Raw genomic sequence first — 19734 nt, 5'->3', positions numbered from 1 at the left:
CACATTTGAAATATTCAATAACTTCAATCCCTGACATGATTCCTACAGTTAATTTTGATCTGTGACTGAGGAATCTCTTTTATGTGATTCTTAAAACTCTCACTAGCTGTTGACTGTTGAAACAGTTCAGCTCTCTGTTCTCAAACAACATGTAGTGTGTTCTGCATTCCTCGAGCACACTGGACAGGTTTTATCAGCCTGTGTTATCTCGGACACACCCAGTCTTTCTCCTCTCATACATCAATAATGGACAAAAGTCCTGGCAGGTTTTCTGCGGGGCTGAACACACTGACACTGAAGTGTTTGCTCACTGCTTGATCACACACGTCTGCAGCGCTCAGCCGTAGAAGAATGAGGGTCAAACTATACCACCGTTAACTCGCCGCCACCTCTGTTGACTTACACACTTACATACTGTTGTTTGATATAGAGGTGAACCAAGTATCTCCACGGAAACCTGCTTATTCATACTTAAAAAATAACATAAGTCCAAATAGTGAATTCTAAGGCTAATGTGCAAATATGGTTTGTTAGCATAGAGAGTGGAAACGGGGAAACCACTACCTGGCTCTATCCAAACGTAAAATAAAATGTAGCGTTTAACATATAAAAGAGAAATATGAAATAGTCTAAACGCGGTGGAGGAAGAAGCTTTCAAATCCCCTATTTAAAGCTGATATAATCAACTGTTGTTGGCTGGGCCATATCAGCGGGGCGACATTTATAATGGTGGAATGTCCCTGAATGACTGTTTGACTGACTGATCATATTTCCACCATTGGTCATCTAAGTGCCACATGAGTCATTCATTTATTTATTTATTCATCTGTTCACCACAATAACAAACCCCACCCCACACACCCCACAGACCCCACAGACCCCACACACCCCACACACCCCACACACACCCCACACACCCCACACACCCCACACTCCCCACACTCCCCAAACACTAAAACACTGGTTCCTCTGAAATATTAGAGAGGTCTTTTTACATTTTCATTCCTGTGTATGTTTTGAACTATTTCTATTAATTACCAATAATGATGCTTTATTTAGAATGTAAATTATTCTTATATTTAAAATCAAATTACTAAATGAACTTAAAAAGGTATAACTGTCTGTAATGGCAGCTACAGTTACAGAAAAATAAAGCCAGATACAAGAGAAAGCCAAAGAGCCAGAGGATCATAAAAAGAGTAGAACAACATAAATAAAAAAACATCATATATCAACATTATGCAAAAGGATCTGAACTATTGAAAAGACGATTTCTTGTGACCGAGAGATGGAAAAGTGTACAAATCAGACCAACAAGTCAGCACTTCAATATGGCTGGTTTATTCGTGCACGAAGGACAAACACCAAGTCTCTCACTGACAGAACTTGAGCTGCTTATATCGTATGTTGTTCTGGGTGTTGTAGCTAACATTTGTTAACCTCGAGACATTTACCTCTGTGTTTCACTTTTATTGCTTACCTCCTCCTAAAAGGGGGTGCATCACTAAATCTCTGCGGGATGTAGATAAACTCCTAAACACCAATATAAGCATAGAATCCAGATGTGTAATGTATCTCTTGACATCCTGCTCACCCCAAAGGTCAGCAGCTTACCTAAGGTTCACATTCTTAACATCCTTACAGTTACCTACATGCACAATACAGTTGTAAGGTTGTAAGTGAAAGTGGAAAATGGCCAACTATTGTTCAGAAGAGATAACACACATCAGTTAAAGTGACAGCTGCCCCACCTAAACTGCTGTGATAATAAGCGTCTATAAACAATGATTAAAAAGTGTCAGTGTTTCATAATCAGGCTGATAAACTTTAAGTCTTGAGCAACTGTGGCTTTACGCACGCATTATAAAACCAGTGACAGAGATGCTGCCTCTCGACCTTCACTGACTTGTACAGTTCATACAGTGATTCACATTCTGTCTGATGGAAGGGGAAGGGGTTGGAACCTCTTTGTTTTCAGGTTTGATCCACTCAGATTTGCTGATTTGAAACCTAACATCTGAAACATACTGTATATATAAATATATTTTTTTGTCCGTGGAAAAACATGTAACACTGAATTTCTGATTGCAAAAGCAAAACCTTAGATTCCGTTGTCATTGGCTGAAACTTTTTTTCACTTTTTTTTTTTTTTTTGCAGTTTTTAAACTCATTTCCAGGAAAACATCGGGATTATCACTGTCATGGCCACGTCCACTGACATGACAGTAACTATTTGGCATCACAGCTCACAAACAGATGGAGTCAGCAGGGTGGAGATTCTGGGGAAACAGCTCTGCTCTTGTGTTAACATGAAATTTTAGGCTTGTACATAAAAGGTCACTTTGAATCACCATATTAGTGAGGGATGTGAATACATGTCACAGCTGTGAGGACGAGGGTTGTCAGTTTTTTATTTGAAATCCAAACTTCAAAGTTTGAATCCAAAATGCTCTGTCTGTGATATCATAACAATACTAATAACTTTATTTATAAAGCACATTTAAAAACAAGTGATTTTCTTGGAGCATGTGAACAGTCTGGAGCAGCGTTTTGTATCGTCTGTAAATGTTTGGTCAGCTGATAGCAGTGTCAATAGTCTAGTATGGAGGACATAAAAGCTCAGATGATATTTTCTAGAGCCGCAGAAAAGATCTGATCTTATCTGAGCTGGACGAAGCAGGATTGCTCATCTTTAGTCACCTGACTGTCAAAGAAAAAAGATAACACTAGGGTTATGGGCCTCTTAGATTAGATTAGATTAGATTAGACAGATCATTGTTATGATGCTATTGCTAATGGGGCCAGAAGGTGTAATTATTATTTCTGATTTTTAAAAAACCCGCAAAGACCCACTAACATCTGGATTTTGTTTGCAATGGAAAAGGAAACAATCAGCTTTCGCAACCAGGTCACATGACTCTGCAGACGCAGGTATCTAATCGGCTCCAGCTCTGATCAGCAGGTGAACACAACATCTTTGCCCCTTTTCCTGCTGAAACGTCTCAGATCACAAACACTGTAACACACCCGTCACCTGTCCAGCACGGTGCTGGTAAACCTTGGAGATGAAAGAGAGAGCTGCAGCCCACAAATAAGTTTTAAAACAGATCACAGATCGAAGTGTCCCACAGACACTGACACCGGAGATGAGACATGACACATCTGTTTTACCAGTTTGCATGGCAGCTAGCAGCTCACTCTTTCTCCACTGTGTCGGTGTGTGTGCTCTTTTATTAGCCATCTTACCCACATTTAAAAGGCCCGCTTATATATGTATGTGTATGTGAATAGAGAAACAATTAACACAGACACACAATCATATATAACTTAACTACCCAGCAATATGTAGATGACATAATTAAAATAAATAACTTTATCTTTACCACCTTTAAAGGCAACATTAAAGGCACCTTCTGGAGCTTTTAACCATGGAGCATGTTTAAGTGAGTGGGTCTTCATTTTGTCTTCGTGCAGGGTGACGGTGACACGACATCAGACACAGCAAAGTAATTTTAACATTAACAAAACATTTTATGAGGAAGTTCATTCAGTACATTTGTCAGGCCTCAAGGATACAATACACAATATAATATAGACAGACAGTATTATACTTTTATTTTAGTATTTTGAACATTTGTCTACACAAATAGTACTAGTGTAGTATAGTAGTAATACTATAGTTTTGATACTTAATAATTTTGCGAGGGGAACTCTGGTAGCTCACCTGGTAGAGCGAGTATCATGTGCTAAGGCTGAGTCTGTTTTCCTGGCACTTTATCAAAGCTGGTTACATGTTCACTGTTACAGACGCCAGATAATCTCTTTGATTTTATGAATTTCCTCAGAACTGCTATTCAGAGAGTAGGCGTCTCTTTAGTCATGTAGTGCCAACTGTATATTAGTAACAAATGAGTACACAACCCACCCATACTGGAGTAGTTTGTCATGTTTTTACCAGTCTTATAAAACTGAAGTCTGGAAACATAATGCTGGAAAAATATGCACAATTATAGCCCTGATTTGGCTGCAATGATGAATCTGATAGTTTGTGCAGAGTCTGTGCTGGTTTGGTAAAAAAGAACATTTTATGAGTTTCTTACATGAGTCGCGTTTCCACAGCAGGAACTTTCCCCAGGAACATTTTGAGGAACTATGCGCGTTTCCACCGCAGGAACCAGGGTCTAAATTTAGTTCTGGGGTAATAGATCGACCCCCAAAAAAATCCCTGGTCAGGGGGTAGTACTTTCCAGTAGTACTATTGGGGGGTGTGGTCTGCAGTGCTGAACATTTCTGACTGGTCGAGTATTTGCTGCATTTTACGTTACGTATAATACGGGATTGACCTGTATTTGAAAATAAAATGCTGCGTCCTGTATTGAATATATACGGGATGCAATTTGTCCGTATTTTCGTTCATGTTATGTCCTCAAAGTGCTGTGAATAATGTAATATTAAGTAATAATCATCCATAATCTTCCCGGAACTTTAGGCCGCGGTAGAAACGTAGACAACACTGGATCACAGGAACCTTTTAGTTCCTGAAGAAAAGTTTGAGGTGACAAAAACCTGCACAATGCAATGTATGAAAAGCAGCTACCTGCTGTTGGTTGTGTTGCTATTTCAGTTTGAACACTCAGCACTTTAATTATGATCCAGATCGCACCCAGAAACTCCTGAATTCCTTTCACTCACATTATTGTGCACACAAACCGACAGCGAGGACGGAGGTTTGTGTGCAGTTACAACAGCGACAAAGATCCTCTGACAGTAAGAGCTGAAGGTTAGGACGGGGGCAGTTTTTATGTTTTCATCACTTCCTTCAACAACAAAGCTTCCAGTGTTTGAACTGTGGAACTTGTTCAGCAGACAGACTGTACATTCACACAGGCACCAGTGTTGACCTGCTGTGTGTTGTATTTGGTCTGTGTCAAACCCTGTGATAGACTGGCTACCTGTCCAGGTGTAACCTGCCCTCACCCAATATCAGCTGGGATTGGCTCTAGCACCCCCCCCCCCCCCCCCCCCTCATTGTCTCTCTTTATACTACGTCACCGCACTTTTCCCTTTGCTCCTGTCATCCTTACTACGACCACTAGATGTCACCTAGCAACAAAATGTAACTATGGGTCATAATAACCTGCTGCTCAGTCTCACAACCTTCTGTGCCTCTGACTCCCTGCAATGAATCTTTATTTTTTCATAGTGAAGACATGAAAACATGGACCAGTAATCCTACACTTTTAGTCACTAACCTAACAATGAAAGTTATTTATTTAATTTCTGATGTCTTAAAGTTAATCGTAAAATTTAATGGCAATCAAAAAATCCTGCACACTGTCTGACTTGCAGCAAACGATTTATTTGGACATTTTGATCTTAAACCTTCATCAGGCAAAAAGTTTGCTAACATGAAAACCGAAACGATTCCCACATCCTGTTCCTGTGCAGCTGCCTCACAGAATAGATGTACAAGGTTTTCTCCTGCACACTTCTACTGAGACATGTTTTTGGATGATTATAAGTATCATCATTAAAGTACATGATGAATAACACAATAGACAGTGTAATTTAGAGAGTTATGGCTCAGCTGTGACTTAGTTTCCCTCCCTTTCCTTTGTATTTGTCTGCGTCTCCCTGTTTGTCTGTGTATGTGTTGTGGGCGTGGCTTACCTCCCCTGGCTCCTGGCCTCTCTCCACACCTGTCTGCAATCAACTCATCACCTGTAGCTCAAGTGCTCTGGCCTGTCAGTGACACATATCCTCTTGCACTCTCTGGAGTTCTTTCTAATGGTTCTTACCCAAACCTCTCCTGTGCCTAGGGACTCTGGCGTCAAATTAACTTGTCACGCCGTCGCTGCCAACTCATCTGGCAGACCACGCCACAGACAGTCTACCAGGCTCTGCCCTTGTCCCCAGCTAACCCTTCTACGCTCTTGCAACTTTATCTTATTAAATCATTTACAAAACCTTCTGAGGGTTGTGTGTCTGCTCCCGGCTCCAAACTAAAACAAGCTGTTACACAGAGGAGGGAGGTTCTAGTGTTTTACTTGCATTTATTACATTTATCTGTTTCCTTCTGCTGCAGTTGGGATTTAAACTAAGAATAAAGCTGCAGTTATTTATTTTGCAATAACCTTCTATGGATCTTCATCTATCAGTGGTACTAAATTCCCATTAGCTGGGTTTCCATCGCAGCTTCGCACAAAATAGAAGCATTTCTTTTTTTTAGAAAAGTCGACAAAACACATTGCGAATGGACTGTGTTTCCATTGAGTGATGTTATGTTTTAAGTTTCAATTTCAAGTTACACAGTAACCACTTCATCCCCATGTGACTCCATGATGTTTTGTCTCCCACCATCAACACAGAGAAATGGAGACAAAGAGCTGAAGTGACTCATGTGTCTGAAGTATTGTCAGGTATTCGGAGGTCGACACAGTTCTTCCTCTCTCCAGCTGCACTGAGTGAACTCCTTCAGGCTGCTGATGCCAACATGAATCATTCTGATAAAAATCCCACCAGCATGGTGAGGGCAGAGGGGGGCGGAGTCACGGTGTACGCCCCCCTCCTGGTATCCAATAAACAAGCAATAAACCAGCACAGGGTCAGTGTGGTTCACTGTGGTTTATTCTGTTGCCTGCTGAATATTTAACTCAAGGTTTTTTGTTCATACAGCGACACTTTATATTTTAATCCCAGTGGGGATTTGTTGCTGGACCACACCAGTGATTATGTTCATGTATCTACCTTTATACAGAGTGCTGCTGCTATTTTTAGAGAATCGTCCAGTCCAAGACCCTGGAGTTATTTTTCCTTTCACTCCCACCAACATCACCTCGATCCAGTTAAATAAACTGGGACTCACTGGAAGAGCTCTGCAGACTGCTGTGGGGCAATCAGACCCGCTGAGCTGGATTTTATTACATCTGTAAAGCTGCAAAGATAATAACTATGAAAATGTTAGAAAAAGATCAGTTCAGACCTCTAACACTCAGACTACAGATAATGTCCCCCCTCACAGACTCACAGATTTTGAGGCGCATTCCTGGTTAGTTCATGAGGGTTTAGTTCTGTCCCACTGTCGAACCATCGAGGGCATGAGGACTCTCCAGCAGACACATTGAGTCCTTATGGACACTTTCTGTAAGTCCGCATTTCTGCAGACTTTGCCTGAGGGAATTACCCAAAGTTCATAGTGTTGTGATATTAAACACGGGGTTTCCACTGTTATCAGGGGAAGCTTAAAAAACGCCAAACATGAAACTAGCCATAAAAACGGCCATAAAAACGGCCATAAAACGCAAGATATAATAAGATAGAAGAAGAACCGTTATTAAACAAGCATGAAAGGAACAAATTCTAATGTTGGCATTACAAGAAAACAGACAGTATATGACATAATAAACACAGAGCTCACTGTGACTCAGAGCCTGAACTGTGGAGTTATTTGTCATTATTAATTATTAGTTATTACTTTTTGTACAAACAGGGAGTGAAGGGAGGGAATAAAAATGTACAATCAAAAGTCCCAAACCCACAACTGAATGCAAATGTTTTGGCATCATCAAGGTCACATGGTGTAAGTTCTGTCCCATTCCTCTTTATAGCATTTTGAGCCCTTGCAGCTTCTCACACTCGATCACTCACCAGGGGATGTCAATTAAGTCTGAGGGTTCAGGGTTCAGGGTTCAGGGTTCAGGGGGGACATTGGGATTGGGCCACAGTCTGACATGGGAGTGATGGTTAGAGTGAAGGTGTTTGCCCCCCCCATCTCAGCACCGTATCTATCTATCTATCTATCTATCTATCTATCTATCTATCTATCTATCTATCTATCTATCTATCTATCTATCTATCTATCTATCTAATGTCAACTTCACAAACTGAACTGAAATCAGCTGTAGTGGAAAGTAACGAAGTACATTACATTAGTACATTACATTACATTAATGCCTCAATAATTACAAGTCACTAATATGTACTGTATATTTCTCTGAAATGGGAAATTCTGTAAAATGAATACTTTGGTACCTTGAGTACATTTTGATGCCAATATCTTTTGTATTTTTATTCAAGTAAAAACTTGGGCTACTTCTCCAACCAAGAGAGCCAAGAGTTTAAAAACCAAAAAGTACATATTTAAAAAGTTTGGTCATTTTTGTTTGAAAAATTTGTGAAATTATTAAATGATTATCATAAGTCATGATTCATTTTCAGTTGAATGACTAATCCAGTATTCAACTGAACCAGCGCAGTGCTCATTTGAAAAATAAAAACAAGTCTTAAACAAAACATTTCTTACTGTTGTTTATTATCAATTCTGAAAAATGGAAATACAAAATAATTCAACCTTTGTCTCTTTCATCAGCTCATTTCCTTTATCAACGAAACGAGCCTCTAACCTTTATCAGCACATTAACAAGAAACACTGCGCAGAACATTCAAACCAACAATCAGCAAACAAACAGCATCCGCCTGGACAGAAACGACTGAACTCTCCTTCATCCTCCTCTTCCTCTGCGATGTAGTCTGCCTGTATTATTAATCCAGCTCCTGTGTGTCCGGCTCACTGTGTCTGGGCAGGGGAGGCTGTGGGAACTGCCTCGGCATCAGCTCCTCTTGGAAGGGCTCTGGGAGGGGGGGCGGCTGAAGAGTGAAGAAGACCTGTCCACAGTCCTGAGAAAGACAAGGATCTTTATTATGTGACAAATCTCACGGCCAGAGTAACAGTTAATATTTAACACAGCTGGTCTGCAGTGTGTTGCAAAAAGACAAATGGCTACTTACAGCTGGAGGTCGAAGCTCCTGTGGAGGCGGGTAATTCACTGCCCCCTGCTGGAAGTGGGGGAATATTCTTCTTCCACAGAGGCTGTCATTGTAGAACCCATACAAGCTTGGCAACACAGCATAGCTGCTGGGGTATAGGTCGGGCATCCTGAATGGAAAGTGGATAACAGGCAGAGGAGGAGTCGGCCCTATATCACTGAAGTAAGGAGCATCTGGAAGAAAAGTGGAAACATTAGAATATAAATCTGAACATTAAAATCTTCTTAAAGTTTCCTTCATTTATTTTAGAGTAGTGTGCTTAGGTCAGGAGGTTTCACATCCACCCACACCATAATATGGGGAGGTCATATACATGATAACATTAGGGCTGCAGCTAACAACAACTGTTCTGTTAATAATATATTTGAGAGGGAAGGAGAATATATATTTGAAAGAGAACATGTAAAAATTGTGTCAAAATTCCCCCACGGTGATGTCATTAAATAAACTAAGTACATTTATTTGAGGTACTTTACTCGAGTGTTTCCATTTTCTGCTGCTTTATATTTCTACTCGATAATTCACAGGCAAATATTGTACTTTTTAGTTCATTACATTTATCTGATGACATTATTTGGAGATTCAGACAAGGAATGCCAAATATTACCAACTAATGAAGCATGGTGTATTGTTATAATTTACAAACCTTTATTGATTCCCATGGGGGAAGTTCACAAGCTGCCCAGCATCATATAAAGTAGCTCAAATTAGCCCACGTAAAATACATTTTATACATCAATATTATGCTAGATTATTCAAAACCTCCTCAGTGGTCTTTCCCGCCACAGTAGGTGTCTCACATTTTGCCATGATGACACAAAAAAGTGATTTTACAGTGGCATTTAATTCTGGAGACTTACCCTGACCTGAACAATTGACACAAAAATCAGCTTGGTCCAAATTGGGGACATGGCTTTTGCCCCCGATTGGACATGAACTGATCTTTATTCTGGAATTTGTCCCCAAAGTTAAACTATATGACAGAAATACACACAAACGGGGGAAAACCACAAGATGGAGGATGACCGTTGATGAAAACATTCATCTGATTCTTTCAAATAAAGTTATTATTTTTAGCTACTCATAAAATGTAGGTCATTTAGATAGAAAATTCAAAACTGTGTGGGTTTAACTTTCTAATGACAACCGCTCTGCCAGAAACATAACAAACAAAACCCGCCAGCCAAAAACATTTAAAAAAAATAAATAAATGTCAGCCATTTTAATTTGTAACATTAATTTTTGGCGCTCTCAGCGGATCATAATTTATTGTTGATCTGTTGCTAACCAGTTCAGCTAAATATGAATATTTAACATATTTCTCTTTACTTTGAATAGTTTCAGTCCAGTCAGGTTCATAGTTAAACATTATAATTAACTCACAACTTACTTAAAGCTCCTTCTTCGCTGGAAGAGAGGGGCAGCAGCTCTTTGCTCCCCAAACCGGCCACATGCTCTCCCCCCAGGGCTAGTCTGCCCCGTGGGTCCAGGGGGCTCCTGGTCATACTAGCAGCACTCCCGGGGCCCCTGAGGATCGGGGACTCATCAGTCCAGATGTGAGCGACGGGCGAGCGCCTCCATCTGGACCCGAGGCGCTAGGAGTCCCCGGAGCCGCCGGTTTCCTCCCGCTGAAACAGTGGGGGGCGCTGGTACGCTGCTGCTGCTGCTGTTTCTCATGGGGGTTTCTCTCGGCTTTTCTCAGGTTTCTCTGCAGGGTGGCGATCTGAGTCCGCTGTGTGATGAGGTAACACTTCCAGCAGTCGCATTTGAGAAACGGACAGAACTTCATGTGGCCCTTTTGCGGGACGATGATCCCATGGTGGCGGCACCGGGTGCATTTCGGCCGCCTCGGTTCTGGTTCCTCGGCTGCGGCGGCGGCGGCTACTGTCACTTCTTCCTTGGACATAGACATTTGTTTGATAACTGATTCAGGTTCAGTGTGAGGTTTCTGCCTGTGGAGATCTAGGCCCCCCCCCTCTCCCCCTTCACACATCTGCAGGTGTGACCCAGCTGAACTTTGTACAAATGTATCATTTTTAGTCGTGGGAAAATGTGACAAACATGTTTGGCCCATGACCAGAGACCAAAGAGACCAATCAAGAGCGGAATCCCCCCTGCAATCATTAGTCAACATTAAATACTGTTTCTGCGCAGTGATGTAGGAGCAATAATGATATAGACAGGTGCTATTCTGCCTAATGAATACTGCTGTCTATTTCTACATTCTTCTGAAATGTACATTTTCATGACAACACTTCTCAACACAACTTCTGAATGCAGGGTTTTTATTTGTGATTGATTATTTTTTAAAGTGTGGTATTATTAATTTGAGATTTGACAACCCAATTTGTTCACAGACCATCAATGGATGGCTGCAGCTCTCTGCCTCCATCATCTTTTAGATAATTAAAGCATTTACAGGCACTTAAATTAACTGTGATGTTGTGTACAAAAACATTTGGAGGTAGCAACTTTGTAGATGGTAAAAGATCAAGTAAATGAAAGGGTGAGAAATCATCTTTGCTTTACAAACATAGATCAGGAGCCTGAATACCCAGTTTAAGATTTGTGTTAACATCTTTAGAAGTGAATATATTAGTCATAGCTAAGTGAAAATTTCAAGTCCTATAATTCAATCAATCAAGGAAATTCCAAACTGTAACTTAGTTCTGACTGATTATTGAAGAATTGTACATTTTTCTAATATGAGTATGGCATTACAGGCTAATGAAAAACTAAGTTTGACTATATAAAATCAATGTTAATTGAGATCTATTTTCATTATATTTAAAGACAATGCCATTGGTCAAAATTACAATGAATAAACTTGAGAGAAAAAAAATTCATTTCCATGTTTATTTACATAGCATAAGGTGTTACAATAAAATTCCTTGTCACCATTTTATTATAAATACACCATTTTAAACAAGGCTTGATTACCCTCATTAAAATACATCCTTCAAACCTTTTGAAACGTAATAAGAAAAAATGCTTTAATGGATACAACTATTTCATTTTGCACCTTTTAAATGTGAGTAAATCATGCAAAGCAGAAATATAGAGTAAGAAAATAAAATGATATATAGATCAAATGTGTTGCTTTACAAAGTAGAATTAAAATGAAAACAAAGTATACGTAATGGAAAATACAAATACTGGGTCTGGTGGCAAAGCTTAAAGATCTTTCTCAAAGAAATGTTAATTAATGGCTTTCAGCAATAGTGCTCTATATAATCATCAATATACAGTACATACATTACCTGTCTGTGAAGTGCAGAATATTCAAATAATGCAAATGTTAGCTATTAAACATTCAAACCATACACTTGAGCCCTGTTTAACTACACACAGAAATGAACTATTATTTTAACGTTAGATTGTGACATACTGTAGTTGGACAATAAAAAGGCTTACCTGATAACACAGTAATCATACCATTATGGATAGCATTGCTCTTTCAGTCATGCATCAGTCATTTTACAGTGTAACCACTGCACAATCTTATAATACTCAACATCCCAATAAAGTGTTAAACAGTATTTTGCAGGCACTTTCAAAGCATGGTTTAGGCCTTTACATGAGTTCAAGATTAGATGCACGTTTCAAAATGGTCCACTGTTAAAGGATTCTAATAGAACAATGTATGAGTAAGTGTGTTTCTGTACTGTTGCATAAAAGTATTGATTACAATAAAGGTCACAGCCCAAATTAATGCCACGGATCTCTGGAAGACATCTGCGAAAAGAGCTGGAGATGAGATGAACTGTGACGACAATACCTGCAACACAAAAATTAGACATTGAAGAAAATCATTAGACTTAAGGACTCACAGACACTAAATGACACAGACATAGAAATTACAACAAAATTGTCAATAGATTAAAAGTTAAATAATCTCTTTTCGTACCTTTTCGAAGTGTCAAAAAGGCAGGGACTTGTATGTGTTGGGTCTTGAGGTTTGGTGTGTAAAGTCCAGAACTGTCAGATGGAGGTAATGGTCATAACAGGCTACATATTCCTTCCATTTGAGGGAGCTTGCTGTTTGCAGGTCACTTCACAAGGCTAGCATGTTGCTGTAACTCCAGGTTTTAGGACAGTTGGGAATGGGGTGGAGCTCAGATATTGGCAGAGTATATGCGGCAGTGTACCCCAGGAGAGAAAAGATCTTGAAGCTTGGCATTCTTGAAGCAGACACTATTAGTGTTATTCATATTCAGGAGATTCATTATTCTGCTCTGCAGAGTGGCTTTTATCTCTTTCTTTAAACTGCTTTTGTTAATAATCACAAATATACATGTACAGAGAATGTGTTTGTTTGTTTGTTTGTTTGTTTGTACACCCAATTTGGTTCAATTAGAGTAATGGTCATGAACACTTTCAGTTAGTGTAACACAATATTGGAAGTAAATAAATTCATGTTCAGTAAATGCTTATGAGATTAAACTTAAAAAAAAGAAATCATGTACACTGTTGTGTACTCTAAATTCTTGCAGTATGGTAATCAGAAAGTCTGACTAACTAAAATGTAAAATATACAAAAATCAAAATTATGCAACTTGTAGAAAATTAAATATTAAAAGTCCTGTAGCGACCACATGCAGAGCAGAATAAAGAAAGTATTTTATTCCACTGAGAAATAGGCATCTGGTGAGCACTGTGGTTTTATAGTGAATCCTTCCCTTAGAAAATCACTCTTAACTCATCAGTATCGACGGCCGTAGCTTGGTGAGCTGTAGGAGGAAGAGGAGAAGGTTGTGGTGAAACTTGATGCTGTAGCATCAAAGCTGCCTCTCCTGGAGCCGGACCTGGATCCAGTTCTTGAGCCAGACCGTGACCCAGTAGCAGAACCGGACCCACTGATGCTATAGGGACTGTAGAGGCCTTTGCTCGACTGAGATGAAGCCTCAAGCAGTCGTAGACCAGACCCCTCCTCTACCATGCTTCTTTCCATAGCATCCTTGTAAGAGATCTTCAGCTTGGTTTTAGGGCATGTGAGGTATTTGGAGTATGCACTAACATCACGCAGCTTCTGTGCAGTGCGTGCATCTAAGGTGCCTTTTTTCACAGCCTCATCTATAGACACTCTGCTGGTGGCGTCCGGTTCAATTAACCCACCAGTGAGATACTGGACCTCCAGGAATCGCTGTCCAGCCTCGTAGTACAGCCAGCCTTTCTTCAGAGCCTGAGCTGCTGACATTTTGGTTTTGGTTCTTGGATCTTCAAATCCATTGTAAGCCTTCTGGGCTAGACTGATGCGGTCAACCATAATCTTATCCACAAGCCCTTTGTTCATTGCATCTGTAACAGGGAATTTCTCTCCGGTATTTGGGTCGATGATGCCTCCAGTGCAGGCCTGGGCTTCCAGCAACCTTTGACCTGTTATATTGTCCACAAGGTTTCTGTGAATAGCCTCTGTCACGGACACCTTCTCCAGTGTTTCTGTGTCTAAGATCCCAGCTACAGGGCCGGTTTCTTCTGTTGGATCATTCCAGGTGGTTGCTGGTGTTTTTATGGAAGGTACTGGACTCATTGGGTAGGAGGAAGAGGAACCGAAGGAAGATGAACGTGATCTGACTCCACTCATGTTTCCAGACAACATGTCAGCAAACTCTGTGATGGACAGAGTTCCTGCTCGGTATTGATCCAGAGCTGACTTGTCAATCAGGCCCCGAGTAATTGCATCATCAATGTCATACTGCCGACCGGACCGTCTGTCAATGATCATGGATTTCACAACTCCATCAGATGAGGTGATGGTGATTTCCTCCCATTCACATTCTTGTTCTGCGAGCTCCAGATATGTCTGGTGGTCGATGAGCCCTTTCTGATACGCCTCATACACTGACATTTCTTTGCCGGTCTCTGGGTCAACAATGACGACCCTTCGTTTGCGAACAGAAGATTTGGAGGAAGTCTTCCTCTCGCGCTTCTTTTCTTTCAGCAGCAGAAGAGCAAGGCCAGTCTCTGGGTCGATCATACATCTCTCCATCAGCTGTAGGTAGGTGAGATTTTCCTCAGTGTTGGGGTCAAAGAAGCCCTTTGTGTCATCAGATGGGTCAGTGAGGATATCATTCATTTCCTCATCAAACAGGCCGCGTTCATACGCTGCTTCAACTGGCAATCGGTGGCTCTCCTGTGGATCAATGATTCCACCAGTAGCAATCTGAGCCTCTAGCAGACGGATGCCATGATCTTTCAGAATTAGGCCTTTTTTCATGGCCTGGAATAGAGAGATGGTCTTGCCAGAATAAGGTTCCTTGTAGCCTGTGACAGCGCGTTCAGCTGAGATGAGTTTATCTTTAAACTCTGGGCCAACGACGCCCATCTTCACGGCTTCTGTGACATTTAGTTTCAGATTCTTAATGGGATCAATTACATATCCTGTGGCAGCTTGAGCCTCAAGGAGCTCAAAGGCAGTCCCTGGTCTAATCATGTTCTTCTTCATGGCTTGGTAGATAGACAGGCGGTCTTTGCTAGATTCTACATACACACCAGCAATACAGCTGGTACCCTCAAGGTATTTCTTCAGGTCTCTGCTGACCTCCTCCACTGACAGGATGCCCTCAGTGAGTTCGTTGTAGGTCTTTTGGTCGATAATCTGTGAACGAAGCAGCTCATCCACAGTGATTTGCTTCCTGAGACCCTTGAAGAGAAGTCTTCTGTCTGCCAGTGAAAGCAGCCGCAAACCACTTTCTTTATCAACCCTGCATCGTCTTAGAAGCTGAGAATAGGACTGTTTCTCGTCTGTTGTTGGATCAGTGTATCCTCGCACATCCCCAGTAGGTTCGGATATTCTGTCAAGAGTCTCTTTATTAATGTATCCACGCTGCATGGCCACATCTGTGGGGATATGGAAGTAGTATTCAGGATCCATTAACCCACCAGTGGCATTCTGGGCCTCCAAAAGCCTCAATGCATAATCCTCTGGGATCAGGTCTTTTTTCATAGCCTGGAAGAGGGAGATCACTTTTCCGCTGTATGGATCCTTGTAACCTGTGACTGCTCTCTCAGCAGAGAGAAGTTTGTCATGGAGTTCAGGGCCCACGAGTCCTTTGCGCACAGCTTCATCAACAGTTAGAAGCTCATCTTTCACTGGATCAATCATGAACCCTGTTGCTGCCTGGGCCTCCAAGAGATTCAAAGCAACTTCAGGCTTAATCTTTCCACTCTTCATAGCCTGGTAAATGCTGATCTTTGGTGGACTGTCTGACATAATTCCAGCGATACAACCAGTACCAAACAGGTACTGTTTAACTGAAGGCATTTCCATCGCCTCACGAATCGTCATCTTTTCTTGCTTCAGGAGGTTGTAGGTGTGCAAATCGATGATTCTAGCACTGTAAAGCTCCTCGATGGTAACTCTTCTTCTGATGACATCACAGGACATGCTCTGCTCTGACTTTAGAGTCTCTCTTTGTTCAATTATTTCAATGATGATGAATACTATTCTTTCCTTTGTGATTTGCCCCAGGCGATACTGCTCCATCAGGCGGCGCCTCTCTGCTTCTGGAAGCATATTTGAGTTCATGACTTCCCAAATGGTCAGACTCTTTCCTGCAAAACTCTTATGAGGGACCTCAATTTGAGTGTTGGCCAGATCTGTTTGGGCTTGCTCCTCTGTGTACTGGTAAGATTTCTCGACAGGACCCGGAGCTTCAACCTTCGAGAGAGGCAGATAGCACAGACCAGAGGTGGGATCTCTTGCACATTTCTCCAGCAACAGCTTGTAAGTTACACTTTCATTGGTGTTGGGGTTGATGAAGTTTTTAACGTCACCTGATGGTTCATTGAAGGACTTGGCCATTTGTTTACTGAAATAGCCACGCTGAATGGCCACGTCATTGGGAACGCGATGGCTGCTGACTGGATCAATGATCCCTCCTGTAGTGAACTGAGCCTCCAGGAGAGGGATTGCATGCTCCCTTAGTATGAGCTCTTTCTTCATTGCTTGGAATAGAGAAATCTTGTTGCCTGTGTACGGATCTTTGTATCCTGTCACTGCTTTCTCAGCTGAGAGAAGCTTCTCATGAAGTTCTGGGCCAACAACTCCAACCTTCACAGCGTCATCCACAGAGTATTTCAGATTTTTGACTGGATCAGTTATAAAACCAGTTCCAGCTTGAGCCTCTAGCAGTGCAAGCCCAGTGTTTTGTTGTAAAACGTTCTTTTTCATTGCTTGATATATGCTTAACTTCTCATCTGAATCTTTCATTGTGATGCCATCGATGCGGTCTGTGCCCTGCAAGTACTTCCTGACCTTATCAGTTTCACTGACTTCTTTAGGTGTCTTTTTACCCTGTTGGAGTTGATCAAATGTAGCCTTGTCAATGATGTCGGAATCAAGTAATGATCTGGCAGTGACTGCTGCCCTAAGGCCTTCAAAACAGGCATCTTCCTTTGTTTTGTCCTCCTTTTCATCAACCATTGTTATTACAATCTTTATCAGCCTTTCAATTGTCACCTGCCCCATTCTGTACTGTCGGATTAGCTCAATTCTTTGCTCCTCTGTGATGTACTCAGAGTGGATGATCTCCCAAATTGTTACTTTTCTTCCTTTGAAGGGTCCGTACTCCAGCTCCATAGTTGTCTGGTTCAAAGCTTCTTTTGTCTTAGCCTCTGTAATCTGTTTGTCTTTCTTTGGCTTTGCAGCCTTCTTTGAGAGGGGAAGCAACAGAAGTCCAGTTTCCTTATCTGGGACACATTTATTCATGAGCTGTGCATAGGTTGTATCCTCTTGTGAGTTTGGATCATAGAAGACCTTTGTTTCATCGGTGTTCTTGTTCAAAGTCTTGGCGATTTCCTCATCCAAGTATCCACGCTTGCAGGCAACCTCATGTGGGATGCGGTAGCTTTTAACAGGGTCGATAATTCCACCTGTTGAGAGTTGTGCTTCAAGCAGACGAATGCCTTGGTCTTTCTTGATAAGGCCTTTGTTCATGGCCTCAAACAGAGACACCTTCTTTCCTGTGTATGGATCTCTGTAGCCACTGACAGCTCTCTCTGCAGACAGAAGTTGTTCATGCAGTTCTGGGCCTACGAGACCTGATTTAACAGCCTCATCAACAGGGACCCTCTCATTTTTGACAGGATCGATGACAAACCCAGTCGCTGCTTGAGCTTCAAGAAGGTTCACTACGGTTTCTGGGGACAGTAATTCTTTCTTCATAGCTTGATAGAAAGGCATTTTCTCCTTGGTTGGTTCATTCAACAGCCCAGCGATGGTCGGTGTTCCTTGTAGTGCTTTCTTCACAGACTCCATCTCAGAGATCTCCTTAACTGTTATCTTGCCGTTACTCAACTTGTTGAACAAGTCTTTGTTTATAACCTTAGACTCTAACAGTTCATTGGCAGAAACTGGGGCCCTCAAACCATTAAACAAATTTTCATTGTTTTTCTCCTTGTCTTCCACAACAGTGATGACAATTTTGATGATCTTCTCCACTGTGATCTTCCCTGTCTTGTACTGACGAATCAGTTCCCGCCTTTGCTCTTCAGTGAAATACTCTGAATTGATCACTTCCCAAATAGTGACAGTTTTTCCTTTGAATCTTCCAAAAAGCACATCAACGGTGGATTTACTAAAGACTTCTTTAGTCTCCAAATCTGTGTATGTTCTTTCAGTTTGAGCAGCTTCATCAGTCACTGGTAGTATCAGCAGGCCTGTCTCTGCATCTTTGGTGCATCTCTCCAGTAACTGTTTGTAAGTGAGTTGCTCCTGAGTGCTGGGGTCAATGAATAATTTGATATCATCACTGGGATCAGTGAGTTTCTTGTTCATGTCTCCGTCAAACTGACCCTGTTTGTAGGCGGTCTGCAGGGGTACTCTATGACTATTGATAGGGTCAATGATGCCACCAGTTGCAAGCTGTACATCTAGAAATTTGGTGGCCTGCTCCTTGTCAATAAGTCCCTTTTTCATGGCCTCAAAGAGAGAGATTTTGGCCCCAGTGTAGGGATCTTTGAAGCCAGTGGCTGCCCTCTCTGCAGAGAGCATCCTGTCATGGAGCTCGGGACCAATCAGCTCATCCTTAACGGCTTCATCTACAGAGAGGAGTTTGTTTTTCACTGGATCTACGATGTACCCAGCAGCTGCTTGAGCCTCCAGGAGCATGGTGGCAGTGTTAGGAGTGATCTTGTTCTCTGTCATGGCCTGATAGACACTCATTTTCTCTTTGGATGGAGTCAACACACCTCCGACACAGTTCTGACCTTTCAGACATGATTTAACTCTATCAGTCTTTCCGAGTTCTTGCACAGAGACTTTGCCCTTTTTCAGTTTGTCAAACTCCTTTTTGGTCAGAACGCCAATGTCATGGAGCCTTTCAGCTGGAACTTTCTCTCTTATTCCCTCAAATGCGAATGGTGATTCATCTTTCTTCCCTCCATCCACTTCAACAGAGCCGTTGAAAACTTTCTTTGTTGTTCCCACCATTGTCATGGCAACTAACTGCTCTTCAGGAACCTTATCAGTCTGGACTTCAATTTCCTTTGTTTTCGACGCAGCCTGTTTGGAGGCAACCTCCAGGTTCTGGAGTTTCTCTCTGAGCTTTTTGTTTTCCTCTCCCAAAAGTTTTTCCTGTTCAAGCCTTTTCTTTTCAAGCACTTCCATTTCTTTTTGCTTGTTTTTCATCTCTGCTTCAGCGTCTTTTTGCTTCTTTACAGCTTCATCCATTATTTCCTGAAGTTTCTTCTTCTCTTCTTCCATCAGCTTCCGCTGACGCTCTTGTTCATCTTTGAGAGCTTTGGCTTTATTCATTTCATCCTCCAGGTGTTTCTCAAGCTTCTTTTTCTCATCTTCTACGGCCCTTTCTCTTTTCAGCAACAGTTCCTTCTCTGTGAGGAAAGACTGCTGAAGCATGGCCTTCTGCTGCTCAATTTCTTCTTGTTGGGCATTCGCCATCTGTTTGG

General features: G+C 41.6%; 1 protein-coding gene and 1 long non-coding RNA gene across 15 annotated transcripts in view; both read right to left on the bottom strand.

Moving 5' to 3' along the window:
- The window catches only part of LOC130184052 (uncharacterized), a 38763-nt gene extending 32971 nt beyond the window's left edge, over window positions 1-5792 (bottom strand). Inside the window, exon 1 of the long non-coding RNA XR_008829919.1 lies at window positions 5671-5792. This is a non-coding gene — a long non-coding RNA (uncharacterized LOC130184052). The remainder of the gene's footprint in view (window positions 1-5670) is intronic.
- Window positions 5793-11668: 5876 nt separating this feature from the next.
- pleca (plectin a) overlaps window positions 11669-19734 on the bottom strand; it is a 103585-nt gene continuing 95519 nt past the window's right edge. For all 14 annotated transcript variants that reach the window (XM_056399803.1, XM_056399804.1, XM_056399805.1 and 11 more), the window contains 2 exons: window positions 12734-19726; window positions 11669-12604 (listed from right to left, as the gene is read on the bottom strand). In XM_056399803.1, coding sequence (XP_056255778.1) covers window positions 13529-19726 — 6198 coding nt within the window. In that variant the 3' untranslated portion in view covers window positions 11669-12604; window positions 12734-13528. The remainder of the gene's footprint in view (window positions 12605-12733; window positions 19727-19734) is intronic.

Source organism: Seriola aureovittata, chromosome 16 (assembly GCF_021018895.1).
Source record: "Seriola aureovittata isolate HTS-2021-v1 ecotype China chromosome 16, ASM2101889v1, whole genome shotgun sequence".
Taxonomy (NCBI): Eukaryota; Metazoa; Chordata; class Actinopteri; order Carangiformes; family Carangidae; genus Seriola; species Seriola aureovittata.
The sequence above is the reverse complement of the archived record's forward strand: the minus strand, read 5'-3'. Positions and strand labels throughout refer to the sequence as shown.